The sequence below is a fragment of the Pezoporus wallicus genome, unplaced genomic scaffold (assembly GCF_028554395.1).
Source record: "Pezoporus wallicus isolate ANWC-B61680 ecotype Strahan unplaced genomic scaffold, APGP_CSIRO_Pwel_v1 contig_6275, whole genome shotgun sequence".
Lineage (NCBI taxonomy): Eukaryota > Metazoa > Chordata > Aves > Psittaciformes > Psittacidae > Pezoporus > Pezoporus wallicus.
Window position 1 is genome coordinate 1,429,745 of NW_026636901.1, and position 18,040 is coordinate 1,447,784.

Below are 18,040 nucleotides of genomic sequence, written 5' to 3' on the forward strand. Positions count from 1 at the left end.
ATGTTCATTGATCCAAAGCCAGGGGCTGGCCATTTTATTACTGGTTTTGTCCCCAGATGGAAGAAGTTATCTCAGTGGCAACTTTTTGAACCTTTTCCTCAGTCTTAATAACGTCTGATTTAAGGGCAGGTGGCTAAATGGCTATTGCTTTCAAGATGAATAGAAATTTATTTATTTTATAATACTATAATACATTCTGGAAATACTTTTCTCATGTACCTTTACATATTTTACTCAGATTTCTTAAGGCAACAACTAATCATTTATTTGGATTTCCTTTTGCTAATGAAAAGTGAACTTGAAAGTCAAATGGTGTAATATCAAGTAAATATTCTGACCAAATATATAGTACATATTTTGTGTTGATCTCATATTTTAATACTTTATCTATTTACTGATCATAATAAGGCTGTTACAGTGAAATAACCAAGGAATAGATTAATAGGAATAGATAGGTATGGCTGTGTTACACAGTGAAGTAGTCAATATGTGCCCTTATGCCCATAATTGCAATGGCTTTTGAAATATCCTATTTTTCAACAGATCTGCTGTGAATTAGAACAATGTCAGAATCCTTGTTTGGAGCTGGATCCTCTAGAATGTGGATGTGACCAAATTATCATTTATCATCAAGAAAATTCTTTGGTGACTTGTGATCAAATTTTTCTTCTAGTTAAGGAAGTCATAAATAGAAGACAACCAGAAATGGTATCAAACAGCAGAACTTCTTCTACTGAAGCTGTTGCTGGAAGTGCTCCACTTTCACAAGGATCTTCTGGTATTATGGAGTTATATGGTTCTGATATAGAACCACAGCCCAGTTCTGCCAATTTGACAGAAAATCCTCAAGATCTAAATGGATCTATGCAAGCCCACATTGACGTTAATGTAGATCTTGTGAGTCCAGACAGTGGACTGGCTACCATTAGAAGCAGCCGGTCTTCGAAGGAGAGTTCTGTTTTCCTTAGTGATGATAGCCCTGTTGCAGAAGGTGCTGCTTCCCATCACAGTCTTCTGCCTGGCTTTGATTCCTACAGCCCTATTCCTGAAGGAGTAATAGCTGAAGAACAAAGCTCTCAATCTAGAGGCAACAGTGATAACTTTGATCTTTTCAGTTTTGATCTAGCACCTGCGGTTACAGCTCCATCTGAGTCTTCTCGTTCTGTTGATTGTTCCCCAGCAGATGACTATTTCCTTAATAGTGATTCCTCAGAAGGACAACAACTTGCCATGCAGAAAGAACTTGGTGAGGCAAACCTGCTGGAAAGTGTTACAGCAAATTATTCAACTGACTTGCTTATGACAACAAATGAGGAAGACAGCTTAGCTGAATTTGATGAGAATCCAGGAGAAATATGCGAGAAAACTTCAGGTTTGATTGATTTAGCTGAAGGTGATTCCAGTTCACCAGAAATTTTGAAATCTGCCGATTCAAGAATTCCACCAACACCTATGAACAGTCTTGTAGAAACTTCACCATTAGATAATGGGCAGCCTTTATTTTTCCCACAAGATGTCATTAAAAAAATTAATGAAATAGATGGCCTGAATTATTCTCCGTCTCATATTAGGTATGGGAGCTGGTGGGATGGCTTTGACCTGGATTCCAGAAATGCTGATACGTGGAGTTCAAGTGAGCAGGAATCTGTATTTCAGAGCCCTGTCTTATGGAAAGATTGTAAAGAAAGTCCCTCACTACGAGAACATATTGAGAGAAGAGCCTCAGATTCTGTATTCCTCCAAAAACATCCAAAGCAAATGAGAGCAGGACTGTGGGATAATCATTTTAAGCAAGATAATTGGAACGATGAGGTGCAACAGAAAAATGGTGAACATTCACGTTTGCAAACTGCATCTTTAGAAGAGACAAAGCAAGAACCAGAGAGCTTTACCTGCCCATGGAAGGTCAGTCAGCCAACACCTGTGATGTCAGATGCATGGTGTAGTGGTGAAGGGAAGCTAGCTAGAGACTCTTACGAAGTCTGGACTAAGTTTGATGCAGGAGGTATTGCTAGAGCCTCAGAAAACATATGGAACATGCCCAAAATGGATAGAGAAAAAAAATCAGTGAATATTCCTGAGGAATGGGCCCTATCAAAAACTAGTTTATCAGATTCTTCAGAAATCACAGTGGACAATGAGACCGAAAATCCACCTATCCAGATATCTCCAGAAGACTGGGATAAAGAAAGATACTATTCAGTAGAAGAATATGGAAAACTTGAAAATACAAATTCTGTTTTCAACAATCTGCAAAATAGTTCCAAGCTGCAAACAGAGGAAAAAGCTGTATTTGGTAACCCTAAACATAGACCAAAACAATTTGAAAATATAGACACCTGGAATATGTATGATAAAAACATCAGGAAGGAAGTAACAGAAGTGGTAGTGCCATGGCAGGATAACTTCTTGTATAAACACTCAGATCTTAGTTCATCAAACATAGGTGAAGATTTGGTTGTTTCTCCGCCAGACACCAATTACTCAACATCTGATTCATATGTATCACCTACATATGTGAAAGATGAAGGACAAAATGAGGACAAAGATTTTAACGAAGAAACAGTTATTGATAAATTAGTAAGCCCAAATTTGGCTGAGACAGAAGTACTTGAGAAAGGAAATAAGGAACCATTATCTCCCAGAAACATGTCTTTTTCAAACGCTGAAAACACAGACATCTTGGACACTCCCCTAAATAATGTCACACAGTTACAAGAACAAAATTCTGAAGTTGCTGCTCTTTCTGCCTCTGCTAAATCTTTTCTTAATTCAGAACAAACAGCTAATCAGTGTTTTTCAGCTGACATACATACCGATGAAAATAATTTTTCTGTATCAGAAAACAGAAGAATAACACCGGTATACAATCAGACAGTGAATGACTTATCACCACCACAGAACGAATTAAATACTGCACAGAACGCATCTGAAAATGTAGAAACAGTGAGCAGTGTTCCTGTAGAAGACACAGACACGCCTACACCAACTTCAGATACTGGGAATGGGTTGGATCTGAAAATATGTGACATAGGAAGTGAGATACTTAGTAAGAAGGCAGAACAAAATTCTGCTGATGTTGAGGAAAAGCTGGATAGTCAGGATTCAGTGCAGCAGCTGGATTCATGGAGCTTACAGAGAGAGCAGGGATGTGATGAAGACTGGGACAATGCCATTTTCATCTCTCAGAAAGGAAAGGAGGAATATAAGAGTACAGACGAGACAAATGGACACCAAATGATTAGTGACATTTGTCATGAACCACTGCAGGAGGACAGTGAATCTTCTTGTAATGTAGACTTGGAAGAGAACAGGTCAACAACTGAAGTTCCCAGCTCCTCAGAAAAAGTGAGGAATAGTATTAGTTTGGAAGCGTTAATCACAGAGAATGAGTTATTTTCCAATCAGAGCAATCCAGATAGTCAGGAAGAAAGGAAAGACTTGTTGCAGAATAATGTAGAATCTTCCTCAAGTGTTTCTGAGGAAGGCAGAGAGTATGAAACTTTTGATGATCCCAAAGTAGAAAATTACGATTATAGTGAAACATCACAGCTGCTTGCTGAGAAAGCTAAAAAGGAAACTACAATGATAGAAGATATAACAAGTCCGGAGATGGAAAGTATTTCTGAAAGTTCTGATAAGGGTAGTGATAATCTTGAAAATAGTTCTTCTAAAATGCCTGGAAGCTCAGGCATCTGGAATGATTCTGGAGACAGTGACAGTTGCCAGGTCACTTCACTTCTTTTGACGAATGGACCACAAGATGCACCAGGAGAAGTGAAAGAGGGCTTGCATGAAGTGGTTGCTAACTATACTGAGTTAGTGTCTTTCAAAAAAAGCTCAGAAATGAATAGGACTCATGAAAAGTCTTTCATAGGTGATTCTAAGAAGTGTCCTTCATCTGGATATGTCAGTGTTCCTGACATTACAGATATGTCTTCGGTGGAAAGTTCATTTTCACATGAAATAGATTCTGGGAGAAATGAAAACTCTGAAGATTTAGAATTTGCTAGTAATCTCTGTGGAGAGACATGTGTAATGCTTGATGACAGTTCTCTCCAAACTGCTTGGAATTCACAGCCATGTGAAGATTCGCAATCTCCTGGAACAAGTCCTGAGGCAAGTGAAGCCCTTGAAATGGCAAACACCACAAGCAGCCTTTCAAAGGATATACAGACCAAAAGCTATTTGGAAGAAGATAATGTGTGGAGTGATTCAGTAAATGATTATGCACACTCAAGTGGAACAAGTCCTGATTTAAGTGATGCATCTGTGAATGTGTGGGGAGACCTTCCAGTTCCCAGTGTTGGCAAAGGAAGTAGGGGTATGTGGGATATCAAAAATAACAAAAATCTTGAAGATGCTTCTAAAAGGAATGAATTTGCCAATGAATGCGAAGAAGGATTTGAAACAAGCACTGAGCAGAACAAAATTCCTAAAAGCTTAGATTTTTGGAATGCCCATGTAGATGATGATACGGTATCTTCTTTATCAAGTCCTGACATAAATGAGGATTCAGAGACTTCAGAGGCATGTCCAGAAGTGAGTCATGAAGATTCCATATCTGAAAACAAACAGCAAAAAGCATCTGAAATTAGAGATGATTATGCTCCACCCAATGGAACAAATCCTGAAGCAAACGAAGACAATACAGATGCAAAAACTAAGGTGGGAGAGGAAGTTCAGGTAGGCATCTTCAGTGAAAATCCTGAAACAATTAAAGCTGGGAAAGTATTGCAGGAAGACTTGACTCCTGAATATTTAGGTCACTGGGAAACACTTCAGAAAGAAGATCAAGTGAGTAGTTTCAATGAAAAAACAGGTAGTGGAGAAGACTCATATTTGTATCAAATGAATGAAGATACTACACTGACTTTTGCTGTTTGTGGTAAAGAAGAGTATTCAAAAGCTGTAGATATGCAGAATATGTCATTGGAAACTGATTTAAGAACTGATCTGAAATCCACAGTAGGAACATTTCATTTTCCAGATGACAGTTTGGAATGGTGGAATTCACAGCCTGGTGAAGAAAAGCGATTGGAAGATCAGTATTCCATTTCAAGTCACTCTGCAACAAACCAGGTAGTATATAGTAAGGACCCCTGGGGATCACCTTTACGAGATGAAGAAGTAGCAGAATATTTCACTATTGCAAGTAATGATGGAAATCAGCCTCCCCCTCTACACTGTGATGAAAAAGAAAATGAAAGTCTGGTACAACCTATGAATATTACTGATAGTCAGATAAATCAAGATACTGTACAGTTCAAACAATTTGATCCTTTCATACTGGATAAAGAAGAAAAGGGCTTGAAAGATCTGTTGTTTATTACAGCTGAGGAAAATCAGCTGATTCCACAGAATCCTTTTTCAGATGAGGGAAGAGGTATGCCAGATACATCAGTGCAAGAAATCACTGTACTGGATCTACCAAAAGACAGTGAAGGAGATGCAAGTTTCATTCCTCAAGAACAACAAGAGGACACCTGTGAAAGATTAGAAGTGCACATTTCCCTGTCAGGTCCTTTCACTGTAAAAGACTTATCATATGAAATGACAGAGAAGTCCAGTCCAGGGTGGAATATATTAGGTTCCCAAACAGCACTTATCCCAGATATTTTACAGGATAGCACACAAGAAAGTAATCAGCTGTTTTCAGTGGAACCTGACCTGTGGACTAATGCTGAGCAGATTGTCACTTTGAAATCTGATGGTGAAAATCCAGATATATTAAGTCATTGTGACCAAGACAATAGTTCAGAGGCATCAAGCAGTCCTGATGTGTGCCAGGAGTATGAAGCTAAGCATGCCTCTATCCCATCTTCTCAGATTGGGGTGGAGACAGAAGACAAAGATAGCCTGCCAATTCACACATGGTCAGATACTAGCAAAGAGGCAGATTATGATTCGAAGTGTCAGTTAGTAATGCAGAAAATAGAGACACATAGCCCCCAGGACAATGAACAGGGAAAGATGGATGAATCCTATCAGCCTATCTCTTCTAATACTCAGGAGCCTTCTGAACTTGCAGCTTTGAAAGAATACGGTCTAGAAAGTAAACTTGTTACTGACCCAACTGAGCCGGCTGAAATTACCAATGACTTTTTAGAAGTGAGGTCCTTAGATCTGCAAGACGTGTTCCATGAAAGTTTTACTCCTGCAAGCCATCGAGGAACACCAGCTGATACAGCTCAAATAGCAACCTCTCAAATGCATTTGGTTCGCATGGATTTCACTCTACCTGAAAGGGCAGAACAAAGCATAAAAGAAGTTAGTGCCTTGAGTGAAGTTGGAAAACATTCTAATATTGAACACGCAGCAATAACTGGTGATGAGCTAGACATGTCAGAAGAATGTGTGGATGAATCTGAGACAAGTGTGGACCATAACATCAGGAACACATCAGCGACTGTTGTCATGGTAAGCACGTGTTCTGGAATGAACACACTGGCAGCAGCAGGCAGTGAAGCAGCAGAAGGGGAACTAAAGGATAAACAGGTATTCTTTCCCAAATCCCTTCTGCCTGGTGGTAATAAAGGCTGTGAATCCAATTCAAATAATCAACTGTTTGATGATATAGCAAAAGGATCTGAAGATGTAATTGGAAATGATGTTCCTGTGTTTAAGGAAGTGCCCAGTGGCCAGTCACCAGTGGTGTGTACCCCACCATCCTATGTATCTTATGATGCTGAGCCCTCTGGCACCAGAGAGTGTGCAGAGGATGACAGTGCTTCTTTTGAAAAACCTTTACCACTGCCAAATCCTTCAGAAGGTGCAGAAGGCATCCGAATGACCAAAGACAGCAACATGAAAGATCAGGTGTCTGAAAAACCCACACAGTGCCTTCAGGAAAATCACGCATCTTCGCTCTCCGAGTCTGAAGTAACTCCAGGAGCTTCTGAGAGTTCAATAGAAAAATCTGAAGCAGAAACAGCAAATCTCGACTCGCCGCTAGGTGGAGATAAGAGATTACCTGATGGTAAGAAAACATGCTTTCCAGAGCAAGTTCATAGAACAAAGGAAAAACGAAATGTCTGGAGTATTACTGCTGAATGATTAGGCTTTAAGTGAAGTTCTAAGTTCGTGTGTCTCCCTGGTGTACAAAACTGTACTTTGGGAAGACCTCTAGCATCACCTTTCTGGACACATCTAAAGCTTTTAAGCACTGAAGTAGGAACAGTATTTCTGTTTGTACAGAGCCTAGCATGAATCATTTGTCCCTTAGAAATTATTGCAGTGTTAATGTATAATCTTTAACAATAATGATGATGGTGTTATAAAATTCAAGTACACATTAACAGAGCAAATAAAACTGAGAAGAGCTTTATCTCACTGTACTGATTTAAAGAAATCATGCTGTCTAAAATAGTAATTCAAAAACTAAAAAGAGTTTCTGTTTGCCTGTTCTTTTAGAAGCTGGCACTGACTCCCTGCTTTGTAGGGAGCACATGTTGAGGAATTTCTCTGGGAGCCCTGACCTGAAAAGTACAGAGGATAAGGAAGAGGTGAAGGTGCACCAGGATCCAGCTTCACTGGAGATGGATTACATCCTTGTTACTGAGGAAGAAAGTACACCTTCAACAAAGGATATCCTTGAAAGAAAGAAAAGTAATTTTGCATTTCAAGAAGCTAATGTAGCTGAACAAACAGAAACTCATGATGGCTTTTCACCAGTTTACTTGGATACCTTCCAGCCAATCTCCATTACAAATGAAAGGGAAGATCGCTTTGTTTGTGGGACTGAATGGGACTCTGTTCTCTCAGAAGAGAAAAGGTGTTCTATTGTGCCTCAAAAACTGGGTGATGAAAGGAGATCACAGGAAAGCTGGGGGCAAGATGAGGGCTGGATTATACTGGGACAAAATGAAGTCAGTGACATACTGCCTGAAAAAATTTCTTCTGAGCCAAAATCAGAGATGCCAAAATCAGGGTCTGAATACTCTGGTGAAGAGCTGGCAGCTGTTGTAGCACAGGAATTGATACTTGACACTTGTGCAGAATTTCAGGTAGAAACTCCTCTTCAGAAGTCTTCTGAACATGAGAGCTGTTCTCCTACAAATAGCCTGACTACCGAGGATGAGAGCTTGGGCATTGCAAGAACACATGCGTTGCAGGTGGTTGGTGGTGATGGTGAATGGGAATCAAATTCTCAACAGAGACATGGAAATAACATAGCAATAATACAAGAAACGAAGGAGGAAATGGTGCTTCTCGACACTGAAAGAGAGCTGAGTCAAAAATCAGGGTAAGGAAAAAACAACCTGTTTCCTTTCAAGAGTCTTCTGTATGACATTATGAATAGATGCCAGGATTTTTAAGTCTGAAGTACTAATTATTTTACATGATCTAAGTATGACTATATTCCTCCCTTGCAAAAACAGTGTTTGTTCTTGGTTGCTCAATATGAGCCGAATCAGGATTGTTTTGCAATGCAGTAAGCTTGTAAGGCCGCTTCCTTGCAGGAGTGAGACTGTCTTCCTTCTATGAAGTGAAGGCTTTATAACCTACCTTTAAATCTGAAACAGATGTGTCCAGGGAATGCAGGCCAAAGCCAGGTACTTGGTGGTATTGCCAGACCAGATGCAATGCCAGTGATGAGGTTTTGGAGGGATCAAATTGAAGTGCTATCTCTGCCTAATGCAGAACTGCTGGGAAGAAAGACAGAAGGAAGTTAAGGCTCAGAGTCAGAAAAAGGTGCTGCTTGTAGAGGGAAGAAGAGGTTGATGGAAAATAATGGTCTTTGTGGTTATTTCTAAGCTGTAGTCCGGTCAGAGCAGCATTTCTGGCTTTTTGGACTGGACTGGCAGTGATTGCAGTTGAATATATTTGTACCTGCCTTTGGGTGGAAGTGCAGTCTCTTGTGCTTATAGCATTGCTACCTCCTGCTATCTCTCTGCTGTCACAAGATGGAGATAGAGATGACCCTCTTGACTCCTTTTACTGTAGCGTTCTGGAGAGGGTGCTTCTGTTGTTGATTCCTTTCCTTTTACAACACGGAGGGTCTAACTGCAACAGTAAACTCCTGGAGTCACTTTCAGAGATGCAGAGTGTGGAAGTCTGACCTCTTGTATCCTGGGCATCTGCAACCGACACATTACAGTTTTACAGAGAAGAACCTGGAATTGTGTTTATACAGTGAAATTCTCATGAACCTTAAAAGAAACTTCCCAGCACAAATAAAACTAGCAGGTGTAACTGCTTTGTACTTGCTACTCCTTTTGAACTGCACTTACCAAAAAGAATGTATATGGTATGAAACATGAGGAAACATACTGGTTTTGTGAAATACAAAATTGATTTTGATTTTTCAAGTTTCTCTCAAGCACTTGTCAGTTCAGTGTAGAATACACATTACATTCACAACTTCTATTAATAGGCTTGCAATTTATTTTAGACTTTTTTAATTTTAATTTGAAAATTTCCAATTTTAGCATTAGGCCTTTTTTCCCTTAAAGGTGGCATGCTTATGTATGACAGTATAACCCTGATCACAGCATGTACAATTAATCTGTGATAGAAAAAACAGCTTTTGGCTACCCTCTTCCCACCCTGAACAGTTCACATTTTATTAAGACTTAAGGAGTGAATAGTTCAATAGCTGTGATGACAGCTAATATATTAAAATGCCTCCTCTCTAAACATTTTCACACATTTTACAAGGGAGTGCGTTGTTACGCACGTTGTTACAGTCAGACACTGTTATAGCTGAGCTATTTTTAACATGGGAAGCACTGTCTTAAGCCTAAAAAGAAATCCCAGTCTCAGAAACTCTGAAATATGATGTTACACGCAGGCTTAAACTTAAGAACCTGTATAGGACTGTGGGTTTTCTTGACAGACAAGATTTTAAGTGGCATACAGAGCATACTTTGCCTCACACGCTTCTCTTGCCTGAAACTGCTTCAGTCTAACTAGACAGACAGCGCTGAGAATAGAGATGAGAGGGGCTCTGTTTCAGTAGGGCAGTGACAACTTTTATTGATGCAGGTTAGCATTTACTGCCCTCAAGAAAGAGGCAAATCTTCAGAAGGCTTAGCAGAAGAGAAGCATTCTCCAGTTCTGTGCAGTCTGAAGTAAACAAAATGATGAGGGCTTGACCTTCAAATTACCAGAAATAGAGCTGGTTGGCACATTTCTGTTGCAGCAGTCCTCTAAGCTTCTGATTTCCATTCCACAAGGAAAAGTAGAAATTTTGAAATTCTCCACAAAAGAGAAATCTAGAAAAAGCAAAATAAGTAAAATACCCAAGCAGTTGTTTTGTGTCCACATCATTGTGTGGAAGTATGGCTTGGGATCTGCAAATCTAGGAACACTAGGCATCCTTTGACTTTGAGGTGGTTTGCTTGTTAGCACTAGCTGACAACCTGGAAGTCATTTTCCACCATTCTTTCTGCAGCATATCACTGAGAGTTCAAACCCAACTAATTTCAAATATTTTTTTCTTTTTCACAAACCAGTCATTTCTAGTGAAAAAAACTTTAATCAAAAAAACTATCACCTCTTGTCATAATAAATGGTGAATGGAATGGGAAAGTGGAAGGGCTGTTTAGAGGTGCTAGGTAGTTGCAGGCTTGCAAATCTGACATAAACAAATCAGCTTTCAACTCCTCTGTCTCCCATAAAGCATTTAAATTAAAAGCAGCCAGATGCTGACCCTGCTTAAGTCACACTGATTAATTACATGCGGGCAGCATCCTAGGGTTTGACTTGCCATGCCTACGTGCCCATGATGATCTTCTTACCCATGAAAAGAAAATTACTCTAAGTATCTGATTTAAAATTATTTAATTTTATAATCAGCACAATGGAGTTGGGATAGCTTTGAAGAAGCAAGATTCCTTGTTAGATATCCCAAGAAAATAAGCTGATTTTTGAATTTACACAGGCACTAGAAAAATCATTCCTTTGGTCATGGATTTATAGGAGGTTTTAGCATTTTATTAATACAAATTGTTAGATCAACTATGAGAACTCTGCTGTTCTTCAGGAATTTCTGTGTTACCCAGGACATTGTCCAAAGGAAAAACTTGAATCTTGTACACAGTAGTAGATCCTGTTGGTGTTTCAAATGTAGTACATTTGTTATTCTTAGAGATTAATATGTTCTCTCAGACTGATTCCCACAATAAGGTCCAAAACTGGACCATATTTGGGGCTGTTCAGCCTGGAGAAGAGAAGGCTGCGTGGAGACCTCATAGCAGCCTTCCAGTATCTGAAGGGGGCCTGTAGAGATGCTGGAGAGGGACTCTTCATTAGAGACTGTAGTGATAGGACAAGGGGGACGGGTTAAAACTTAAAACAGGGGAAGTTTAGATTGGATACAAGGAAGAAATTCTTTTTTGTTAGGGTGGTGAGGCACTGGAATGGGTTGCCCAGGGAGGTTGTGAATGCTCCATCCCTGGCAGTGTTCAAGACCACGTTGGACGAAGCCTTGGGTGAGATGGTTTAGTGTGAGGTGTCCCTTCCCATGGTAGGGGGGTTGGAACTTGATGATCTTAAGGTCCTTTCCAACTGTAACTATTCTATGATTCTAAGAGTGTTTTCAGAGAAAACTTAAATGCATGACGGAATGTGGTTCATCCTGCAAGGAAAGGATACAGTAGCTCTTGGTATAGGTGATGACAGTAGCTTCCACTATAGGCTTTTTTATTATCCAACTCAGAAGTTGTCTACTTTGCCTTTTCAGTGGATAGCAGTGGCTATTTCTGTCCTTAACCCTAGTAATGCTGAAGCCCAGGGAAGTAAAGAAAACCAAAGAATTTATTCAGCATCTGCATTAACAGTTATTTATGGAAGCATGGAACCAGTAAAATCTACTTTGCAATGGGTTCATGTTTCATTGTTAGACTTTTTTTCTTGATAAGGTGTGAAATATAACCCAAGTTTTTTTTCAGCATTAATGTTACTAAAAATATTGCTCTTGCATGAGAATTTCCTGTCTAATAGAGATTGCACTTAAAGTGCTGTTTTCTCCTCAGTTTCACCTGTGCTTGGTGTCTGACGTTCAATAAACTTCTTGGTTTATTGAACTGTTTTAAAGCTTATGTCTTTGGTCAGTTAGTGGCTTCAGACTTTTCAGGGGATACCAGAGACACATGCAGATGTCCCTCTGCATGCCCACAGCATGATCACAAAAGCTTTGATCTCTTTGATGTCAAAGCAAATGCACAAAAAAAAGGTATTATGGTAGAAAGAATAAAACACAGGAATAATTATTTCTAGATTATATGTCAATTTCATTAAACCTCTTATATAAACAGCTGAAGAAACAGCAACTGTTATGTAGAAGTATGTAATTAGAAATGCTTTCTAATGCACTTCATTGACAGTTTTAAAAACACAAGTTCCTTCTTAAGATATACTTCAGTGTGCAGCTTTTAAATCTGAAATTAATTCACTTTCTTGGCCAACAAAGTTTAAAACAACATAATACAGCAGAACTGTCAACCTGTGGGAGGTGAGCACATAAACATTGGTGTCATCATATAAGAGAAGAAATTAAGGCTTTTCTCTAGTTGCCATAGAGTTTCTGCATTGCTTAATGGTGCTAGTCACCAGGCTCTGAGTCCACCAGAGGTTTATATCTTTGAAGTAGTCTTTGGGAAATCTGAACCGTGGTCTAAGTAACTGATACTCAGCTCTCAGAAGTGTCCTTCTGCCAGAATTCCTGTATTTCTGAAGGGCCATAATTTTGACTCAGGGCTGCATGAAAAGGAGCATGACCAGCAGGCTGAGGGAGGTAATCCTGCCCCTCTACTCCACTCTGGTGAAACCCCATCTGCAGTACTGTGTCCAGTTCTGGAGCCCCCAGTGTAAGAAGGATGCGGACCTGCTCGACAAGTCCAGAGGAAGGCCATGAAGATGATCAGAGGTCTGGAGCACCTCTCCTGTGAAGACAGGCTGAGAGAGTTGGGCTTGTTCAGCCTGGAGAAGAGAAGGCTCCAGGAGACCTTCTAGGAGCCTTCTGTTACCTAAAGGGGGCCTACAAGAAATCTGAAGAGGGACTTTTCACAAGAATATGTAGGGATAGGACAAGGGGGAATGGCTTTAAACTGAGAGGGTAGATTTAGATTAGATATTAGGAATCAGTTCTTTGCAGGGAGGGCAATGAGAAACTGGTACAAGTTGCCTAGAGAAGCTGTGGCTGCCCCATCTCTGGAGGTATTCAAGGACAGGCTGGACAAAGCTTTGAGCAACCTGGTCTATTAGAAGGTGTCCCTAGGTGTCCCAGACCAAGATGGCAGAGGATTGGAACTAGGTGATCACTGAGGTCCCTTACAACTCAAACCATTCTATGATTCTGTTATTCTGTCATCTCTGAAGAATAAAGAAATTCATAATTGTATTCGGATGATGGGGACACCCCATCAATGGACAGTTGAATTGGTAGTCCAAAGTTTATGGAGTCATTTACTCAGTAACTGCCTTCTAACCGCCTTCTGAATCTACAATTTATTCACATGTCCCTTGTTTCAAAAAAAAAAAATTAAGTTCATGCTTGCATGCTGTATGGAAGTAGGCTCCTTTGGTAGTTTCATAATGGTCAGTAAAGGATGCAGTTTGCATTCTTTTCTGCCCTTATCCAGTAAGTGGCTGTCACTTTATCTAAGAAATAGACTGGTTTGTAGAAGAGGGAAATAAAGTTACAAAATACAAAGCATAAAAAAAATTAGAATGAAGAAGTGAATTAAAATCTTTGTATCTGCTGATCACTGGCCTCTTCATCCCAATGTCAGACGTAACAGCTCTCCAAGGCTGTTCAGGTCGGTTTTAAGAAAGTCTGTTACTGGTAAAGTTCTCCACTGTTCTGTATTCCTTCTGCAACAAATAGCAGCAGCAGAAAAAGAAGTATGAGCATGCTTGCTACTATTAAAACACTGGAGAAAAGATACAAACCTGTCTAAGTAATATGCAAACAACAGAAGTAATAAACCCTAGAGGTTTCTTTGGCCTCATAAAGAAGAACAAAGAGATTTGACAGCACATTATTGTCAGTCTTTCCAGAAAGAAAACAGGTTTTTATACAGCTTTCCATATGTGAAGAGTGGAAGGTGATGACATTTAAAAAGGAAAAATTCATGGAGCACTTTATGAATGTTGGGTAGGCAGGATAACATACTTTGCTGCTGCTGCTGTGACTGGAGATGTCCAGCAGTAAAATTTATGAAGACTGAAGGCTGTTTTCTTCCTGATAGAAGCTGTCCTGTCTTACAGAGTTTTATGGAGCTCAGTGGTGCACAGTCATCAGGAGGCAGAGGAAGAACACTTCAGATGACTATGCTAGCTTTTACCTACAAGCACACTCCCCAGGGTGTGTTAATAGTTCCTATACCAGATCATTCTTGCTGTAACCTTTGCTGTAGGGATGGATTATCATTTCTTTAGTAGGCAGAGTTAGAAAAAGCTGAGGTGTGGTTTAAACCCAGCTGATAACTCAGTACCATGCAGCCACTTGGTCATCCCTCCTCCCTGATCCTGGGACGGGGAAGAGAATTGAAAGAATCTAAAACCTGCGGGTTGAGATAAGAACAGTTTAATAACTAAAATAAAGTACAATATACTGAAAATAGAGAAAACACTAACAATAACAATGATGATAATAGGAAACAACAAGAGAAGTCTTGATCAGGGTAAGTGCTACTTGGCAACAACTAAAACATCAGTGTGTTATCAGCATTGTTCTCAGACTAAAGATAAAACACAGCACTGCACCAGCTACTAGGAAGAAGACTAACTCTTACAGCTGAATGAGGGAAATGAGGGAAATACTATGAGGTTACATGAGGGAAATACTATGAAGTTACATGTTGACCAGACAATAAGAAATAGTGAAAGGAGTGTAGATAAGGACACTGATGTTTGGAAGGTTTGGGGGAGAGCCTGGAAAATCAGTGGCAAAACTGAATGGAAGACAATTTCCTTTGAACAGCTGCCTTTATTTATTCAACCTACTAGAATAAGGCTTCCACAAAGAAAGCTTCACTTCCATTTCTGATAGCATGTTCTCAAAGAAGGAGATAGCAGTCTTTCCTGCTCACTTGTATAGTGACTTTTTGGAAAAGATAGTTCTTCCACTGCTTCTGTCAGAGTCTCTCTCTATGATTATTGTTGTACTGCTGGCTATTAAAGTTGCCCAGCACTCTTAGAGCTCCAGTAAATTTTTAATAGAGAAGCCTGTTTTCATCACATTGCCTGGTTGACAGTGAATAAAGATAACTAAAAATATGTGACTATTTCAAGATTAATAAGAATTAAGAGACTACTTTGCTATCCCTGGGATTTAGCCAAATACACATCATATATTGCAAAGTCATTAAAGATTCAAGTCAAGTATCAGTGTCCAATACTGAATTGAAACACTGGAACCAGGGAAAAAATTATTATTGACTCCAGTGGACCAAGTGTTTCACCCAGTATTTTTCCAAAATGTCTGTTCTATCACCCTGAAGCTAGAATAAGGCAATGAATTAGGGAGCCCAGGTTTGCTTTTTGCTTTAACAGGCAAAGCAGACTGCTATATATAGGAAGCCTAAAGGATTGAAAATCTGTTACAAGTTTAAGAGGCCACATTCTGCAAAGTAACCTTTACTTCCCTTTGGCTGCTTCTGTTTCCCTTTTTCCTTGCTAATGTGTGGGGCTGTCCTCTTGCACTCCTGTTAAGATTGTTTATTAATTGGCCAGACTTGCTGGAAAGCAATTCCAGGCACTCTGGAGACCATGCTCCATGAAGGCATGCTGCTTCAGTAGTGCTTTTAGCTCCTGCTGAAATAGAAGATTATGGACTTGAAATGAAAATTGAACTCAGGTCTTCCACTTGGCAGCACAAAGCATGACAAGTGATGAAACAAGGAGCATGCTTTAAAAGTTAAAAACAAGCATGTGAGGAAAAGAGCAACAACAGAGAAGATTGCTTGTAGGAAAGTCCATGAAGTGAAAGTTAAGGCTTTGAAATTAAAGCTAAAAAGTAAATTGAAACAAAAAGTTTAGCTTGGTATGAGCAAGAACTCTTTAAATTGCTGGCTCAGAACTTGAGATTTCTGTGTTCATCCAAGTATAGGATGGGAAACTATATGATTAATATATTTTACATTATTACAGATCATATTATTATCATTATAGTAATATACATAATGTATTAAAAAGCTCTATGTTATATATGAGCCTTTACAAAAATATTGCTTTCGTGAAAACAGAGGAATCTCTCAGACAGATTCAGAGCAGGGAGTTTTTCAACAGTATACCTGTAAATTCATTAGAACTTTTTTATTTTTTTAAATTTTGTAATGATGTAATGTCAGTGGATCTCATTCGTAACCATTTTTATTCATGGAAGTAACAACATACACATTTCATGCATGAACTTTAGTAACACCATTTTTTGCCTTCTACTTGATTTGGCTGTGAAGTCATGGCAACCATCTTTTTTATCAGTTTTGGGGTGGTACAGTATTTTCCATCACCATCTGGAGGTTGAATATTAATTAAAACTAAATAACCTGTTTTCCACTGCAGAGCCAGCTGTTAAACAATAGCAGCAGCCAATATGGTGATGATCCCATTTTTGTAAAAATAACATTAATATTTAAATGCCAAATACCAAGTACTTTATAAAAGCCTTTTAACAGGAAGAGAATAACACTTAAGTGACTGAAAAGCAATTTTAAAAGGAAAAAAAACCCAACCTACTTATTATTGAAATTTTACTTAAATTGTGAGACTGGGCCCATAGATCTACTTTTTAAAGCTAGAAGACCTGGTCTGTGTTAGTACCGTTTAGTACATGAAAAACTCTTCAAAACACTTCAAAACAGTTTTATGAGCTAATTCATTGTATAATTTATTCCAGTCAATGTGATCAATGACATGAGATTTCAGCATAAAGCATTATTGAGTTTTGAATCTTACCCCCATTGACACAGGACCTGACTCTGATAACAGCCAGCCCCAGTGAGTTTAATGGGTCCCAGCAGATTCCCCTAAAATCTCAAAGATGTTTTGTGTCATTTTGAGCATGGAGGATCAAGGCCATGATCCGTGATGTCTGCCATGGTACTAATTTCACAGCTTGATCATTATCATGGTACTAATGACTTTTATTGTACATAAATCGTTTACATCTCTTTTTCCTCAATACAGCTTCTGGGTGTCTGAACTTTTGATTTCAAATGGATTAAAGATTGTCCAGTGAAAATGGTGCTTAAAATATCCCTATCATTGGAAATTTTATGTAGATAGCTGTCAGAAATTTTATGATAGTGACAGAAGCATCAATGATAATGTCTGCAGCAGCGTCATCTTTAGAAATGTATTTTCATGTTGGTGATGATTTTCAGGTCTTTTTAAAGACTTGGTGTTGCTCTGTTTTTTATAAAATAGCACCTGCGGACTGATTTCTCAGGAAGTCTGCAATAGATGATGATAACTTTCCCTGTGAGAGTATTAATAACGTGAAGAATAGGGTGGGAACCACTGAATTTTTATTTATGCTATGCTCTAGGCGTGCATGGAGCTGTACTGACAAATGAAAGGGGCTGAGACGGGTTGAATCCGTAAGAACTTTTGTCATGCATTCTCATCACAAGCTTTCCTCAGGCTCTGAAATGAAACAGCAGGGAACATTTCAGTATTGGCAGCTGACTTGCCGTATCAAAGTTTGGCGATGCTGTGACAAAGCTCCACAGAGAATGTAAAACAATGTAATTTTCATGGCCAGAGCACAGTTCTGCATCCATTTAAGCTCTCCTTTAACCAGAGCCGGGTAGCTGCTGGTTCACACAGCAGCTATCTGGAGGCAGGTGATCACCCTGATTTAGCAGTACCACTAGCCACGTGACAAGAAAATGGTGGAGTATCTGTATTCCTAGTGAGCTGCGGCAGAAACAGGAATGCTGAAGTGCAGCAGTAAAGCATCTTTAGTATTTTCCCAGTAGAAAGGCATCTTCAGGTCTTTAGAAGGTAAGCATTTCTTTACTCTCATAGGCTGATATGCAGGTTTTCAGATTAAGGACTCTATTGTCACAGTTACTTTAGGTAAAAAAGG

The 18,040-nt window shown here is 39.3% G+C and overlaps 1 protein-coding gene across 7 annotated transcripts in view; it reads left to right on the plus strand.

Annotated features, from left to right (window-relative positions):
• PRUNE2 (prune homolog 2 with BCH domain) overlaps positions 1 to 18,040 on the plus strand; it is a 144,248-nt gene that overhangs the window by 75,290 nt on the left and 50,918 nt on the right. For 6 of the 7 annotated variants that reach the window (XM_057402138.1, XM_057402136.1, XM_057402140.1 and 3 more), the window contains exons 8-9: positions 544 to 6,979; positions 7,414 to 8,245. In XM_057402138.1, coding sequence (XP_057258121.1) covers positions 544 to 6,979; positions 7,414 to 8,245 — 7,268 coding nt within the window. Of the gene's footprint in view, positions 1 to 543; positions 6,980 to 7,413; positions 8,246 to 17,625; positions 17,956 to 18,040 lie in introns of those variants that run through there. The other variant, XM_057402143.1, reaches the window with a different exon arrangement.